Raw genomic sequence first — 5316 nt, 5'->3', positions numbered from 1 at the left:
AGGGAGCCACAGAGGGCAGAATGCAATGGCATCCCACTCCAGTACTCTTGCCTGGAAAATCCCATGGATGGAGGAGCCTGGTGGGCTGCAGTCCATGGGGTCTCTAGGAGTCGGACACGACTGAGCGACTTCACTTTCACTTTTCACTTTCATGCACTGGAGAAGGAAATGGCAACCCACTCCAGTGCTCTTGCCTGGAGAATCCCAGGGACGGGGCAGCCTGGTGGGCTGCTGTCTATGGGGTCGCACAGAGTCGGACACGACTGAAGCGACTTAGCAGCAGCAGCAGCAGACAAACACAGTGGGCTTCCTGGGTGGCTCAGATAGTAAAGAAGCCGCCTGCAATGCAGGAGACTCGGGATCGATCCCTGGGTTGGGAAGATCCCCTGGAGAAGGGAATGGCTACCCACTCCAGTATTCTTGTCTGGAGAATTCCATGGATAGAGGAGACTGGCGGGCTATAGTCCATGGGGTGGTAAAGAGTTGGACACGACTGAGCCACTAACACTTTCATACTTTTCATAAAGACATAGCGTTTGAGGAAAAACAAATTCGACAGATAATGTTTGCACACCCAATGCAAACTGTGTTTTGCAGATACGTGAACTTTTTACTTGATAGACTTGCTATTAAGTCTAACAAAAACTATACAAATTGAACCCAAATATATTCTCAAGCCATCTAAAATGTAATACAAATTAAATAAGGTAATTCTTAAAGATTTCTGAGTAAACAACAGCATAATCAAATGTTCTGAAGAGTCATCGTTTAAGTTTTTGAAACCAAGCAGGACCCGCCAAGAGTCGGACACAACTGAACGACTGAACAAGATCAAGGACAGCGTGGGCCCCTCCCAGGGACAGGCTGTCTCCCACCCCTCTGTGTGTCCCCGCCTCTTGTCTGTAGAAAAACGTTAGTCTTCTTGGCCTTCTCAGAGTTCCAAAGAAGAAATTTAATCAGAGACATCAAACGATGAGCCCACAAAGGGAAACAGTCAAATAAGACAGAACAATAATAGTTCAGCTATAAAACAAAGTCGAGGGCCTTGAGTTCCTCCCTGAGGACTGTAGAAAATATTCTGAGCTGTACTCTTGAGCTGTTTTTCAGATACTAAACCCCCACCAGGTGGAAGAAGTTAACTGTATGCTCCCCACAAGCATGGAGACCCCAGGCCCACTGGAACCAGAAGGTTGATGAGGTTGACTCCCAATATTTGGTTATCTCACCAAGAGTCCCTTGGACAGCAAGGAGATCAAACCAGTCAATCCTGAAGGAAATCAGTCCTGAATATTCACTGGAAGTACTGATGCTGAAGCTGAAGCTCCAATCCTTTGGCCACCTGATGTGAAAGTTGACTCATTGGAAAAGACCCTGATGCTGGGAAAGATTGAGGCCAGGAGGAGAAGGGGATGACAGAGGATGAGATGGTTGGATGGCATCACTGACTCAATGGACATGAGTTTGAGCAAACTCCGGGAGACAGTGAAGGACAGGGAGGCCTGGCGTGCTGCAGTCTATGCGGTCGCAAAGAGCTGGGCACAACATAGCAACTGAACTACAACAACCACCTCACCACCAACCAATGAAAAAACAGGTCCATGAGCTGATCAGGTACCTTTGACCCTTACCCTAAACACTGTCTTTAAAACCCTTCCCTGAATGCCACTGGAGACTTTGGGTCTTTTGACCATGGGCTGCCCATTCTCCTTGCCCCATGTTGGATGCCTCACAAAAAGCACTGTGCTGTCCTTCACCGCAACCTGGTGTCAGTAGACTGGCTTTACTCTTTGGTGACATTTGGTGGGAAGCATGAGAAAGCCATACTGGCTCTCAGGTGCTAGTCTACTGTAACTTAAGAGAATTGTATTTCCATTTCGGAAACTTAAGTTTCTAATGGGCTTCTCTGGTGGCTGGGACCATAAAGAATCTTCCTGCGATGTGGGAGACCCCAGCTTCAATGCCCAGGTTAGGAAGATCCCCTGGAGAAGGGAATGGCAACCCACTCCAGTATCCTTGCCTGGAGAATTCCATGGACAGAGGAGCCTGTTTATGTTTTGGCCACACCTCCCAGCATGTGGGATCTTAGTTCCATGACCAGGGATTGAACCCAGGGCCCCTGCACTGGAAGCACAGAGCCTTAACCACTGGACCACCAGGGAAGTCCCCTGGATACCTAATTTTAACCATGGATATAATGTATGGAGTTAGTCTGTATGGCAAGTTCAGGTCAGCTGTGATTATGTATTTTATGCCCACAGATATATTTTCATATACCTGTGAACACACAGCACAGACTGGAGGGGAACAAACCCCTTCTCACTGTGTGCTGGGAGGGACACATGAGGCTGAGGCATCCCAGCTCATGGTCTCAGGTACCCAAGGCCTCCATGGAGGCATCACAGGACCACGTATCCAGCGCCCCGCGAGTGGTCCAGCTGCTTCCCCAGGGGGAAGCAGGGATCCAGGGGAGTCACCAGCACTGATGTGGTACAGGCTCCCTTGCGTCCTGGCCAGAACGCCAGAGCAAAGTGGGACGTGGGCGCTCCACGTGGCATCTCACACATCAGCTCATCTAATCCTCCCCTGGGAGGTGGACACGGTCGTAATTTTGCAAATGATCCCGTGGAGAATGAAGGGGCGAATGGCTTCTCTGTGTCAGCAGAGGTAGACAGGAGTTCGTCAGCGACCCAAAGGCTACAGTCCACGGGGTTGAAAAGGGGTGGGTCAGCTGAGCAACTGAAGATGCGCCCACAGTGCCCAAGCCAGCTGCTGGGATCAGACTCGGAGCTCACCGCACCAAACCTGGCATCCTAGGACCGATGTGCGTCTCAGCTTTCACGAGAAATATCACCGTATCATCAGCATAAGAAATTGAATGGCTCTGAGTAGGCCAGGGTATACCAACCTTATCTGATGACAGGAGACCTTGTTCTCACATGCCACCCCCTGCCTGCTCTCGTCCTGAGTAACAGCCTAAGGACTAGTGCTCCTGCTGGAGGGGCCATCTCCATGGTGTCACAGATGGCAGTGCTGGATGGTCCCACCCAGACAGAGTGAGCACAGACCAAGTCCATGGTGTCACAGATGGCAGTGCTGGATGGTCCCACCCCGACAGTGTGAGCACAGACCAGTGCTCTTAGCCCTGCAGTGAAGTGCTGGCCGCTCAGTCGTGTCTGACTCTTTGTGACCCCATGGACTTTAGCCCACCAGGCTCCTCTGTCCATGGGTTTCTCTAGACAAGAATACTGGAGTGGGTTGGCATTTTCTCCTCCAGGGGATCTTCCCAACCCAGGGATGGAACCCGGGTCTCCCTTACTGCAGGCAGATTCATTATTATCTGAGCCACCAGGGAAGCCCCTGAAGACTTAAAACCAACCAGCACACCAGTTCTGATCAGAGGTTTCCAATAAGCATCTTTAGCAAAGTCAACGTTTACAGAAGACAAATTTCTTCTTCCACTCGACTGAAAACAGCTCATGCAATGGTTATGTTTACAGTCGACAATTTGGGATAGGGTTTATTTTGGAGGTGCTAATTAGATATCAAAGGGAGTGAAAGAATTAAATTATCAAAACTGCCCTTTTCCTGGGAATGGGAAAGGTAATACCAGGTATGTTTTGCAGTGATATTTTAAATGTTACAGGGCATTTTTTCACAATATCCTGGCTTTGTCATGTGATGTTCATGTTGGCTTGTGTTGTGATGCAAATATACAAAAATCAAGCTTGCTCGATCTTGATATTTGAAGTGGCAAAAAATGATCATTTGGTTCCAGCTTTGTTTGCCTGCCTTTCATGGTATTAAGAGTTTTTTCATGCCACTGGGATGCAATCGCCTGTTGACCTGGTTATTTGCAGATGATAGAATTGCCTACGCAGAAAATCCTAAAGGCTTAGCAATTTTTTTCAACCCCTGTAAGGCATGATTGACGGGCCAATGCTGTTTGTATTTAATGTGTACAACTTGCTGAGCCTGAGACGTGGCTGTTTTTGAGGAACTTGATGGGGTAGGCGGCATTCCTGCCCTGTGTTCCCACCTCCTGCACACTGAATGGTGGCCGTGTGGCTAGTTCTGGCCAGCGGACAGTGACAGGTTGGCACATCCATTGTGGGCGGCCAGTAGGAGCTGCCATGCTCAGCCATCCTCGTCCTCTGTGGCTGGGAATCTGACAATGTGCCTGACATCCTCTCGATGGAGAAGACACATGGTGGGAAGTGGCGCCAGCCCCCATCAGACCATGTGCAGGAAATGCGCACTCATCGTGGACACTGAGATTTGCGGGTGTGCTCTGTTGCAGCAACGAGAGCTCCCTACTGTGATAAAATTCTTGACAAACAGTTGAAAACAATTTACACGCAACATGAATGATCCACAGAGGGCTGAGAAGAGCAGGGAGGGGGTCTTGTCCTACCTGAGGCTGGACAGAGTAGCAAGCTAGGAGGTTGTGTCCCTAAGACAGAATAATGTTCGTGCAGGAGCAGTGAGATGGGTGAGTGGAGCCCACGAGGACTCTATGTTTGTGGGGATTGTACATAATCATGAAGGCCAAAAAGTAAAGGGCAGTGGAGGATGGCTAGGTCCCTGCAGTACACGGAGAAGCTGGGCTTCTCATCGCCCACAAAGCCAATGGACCACACTTGAAATGCAAAAGATATACTTATGAAGCTACTGCAAGAGCACACAGGGGTGTATCCTGCGATGCAGGTGTGAGGAAACGGGTCTTCACACACAGTGCTTGCTGCGAAGAGACGAATGGACCGAACTGCTGCAACATCAGCATCTTTTCTTCAATAAAAGACGAGAGAGAGAAGGACGGGTGGGCCACGATTAACCCAATTCTCTCTGCCCGTGAGGCCAAAAGAAAGAAATCACAGTAAAAATGGGATGGAAATGGACATACATCTGTATGAATATATTATGGATATGTGAAAGTTTGACAGCTTTCCCATATGTCAACAATAACTGTTTAGAAAATGTAACGAAAACAAAGCCTTACTGACCAGATCAGCAAACACGGCCCATCCTGTAATGGGCAGCCTCTAGATCAGATCAGATCAGATCAGTCGCTCAGTCGTGTCCGACTCTTTGTGACCCCATGAATAGCAGCACGCCAGGCCTCCCTGTCCATCACCAACTCCCGGAGTTCACCCAGATTCACGTCCATCGAGTCAGTGATGCCATCCAGCCATCTCATCCTCTGTCGTCCCCTTCTCCTCTTGCCCCCAATCCCTCCCAGCATCAGAGTCTTTTCCAATGAGTCAACTCTTCGCATGAGGTGGCCAAAGTACTGGAGTTTCAGCTTTGCATCATTCCTTC

The 5316-nt window shown here is 49.2% G+C and overlaps 1 protein-coding gene across 1 annotated transcript in view; it reads right to left on the bottom strand.

Annotated features, from left to right (window-relative positions):
• The window catches only part of UBE2QL1 (ubiquitin-conjugating enzyme E2Q family-like 1), a 55756-nt gene that overhangs the window by 21699 nt on the left and 28741 nt on the right, over positions 1 to 5316 (bottom strand). Inside the window, exon 4 of the mRNA XM_010857118.1 lies at positions 4731 to 4765. Within this exon, the coding sequence (XP_010855420.1) occupies positions 4731 to 4765 (35 nt within the window). The remainder of the gene's footprint in view (positions 1 to 4730; positions 4766 to 5316) is intronic.

This window comes from Bison bison, unplaced genomic scaffold, assembly GCF_000754665.1.
Source record: "Bison bison bison isolate TAMUID 2011002044 unplaced genomic scaffold, Bison_UMD1.0 scf7180017864377, whole genome shotgun sequence".
Classification (NCBI taxonomy): Eukaryota; Metazoa; Chordata; class Mammalia; order Artiodactyla; family Bovidae; genus Bison; species Bison bison.
Note: the sequence above shows the minus strand (reverse complement) of the source record. Positions and strands in the feature narration are given on the sequence as shown.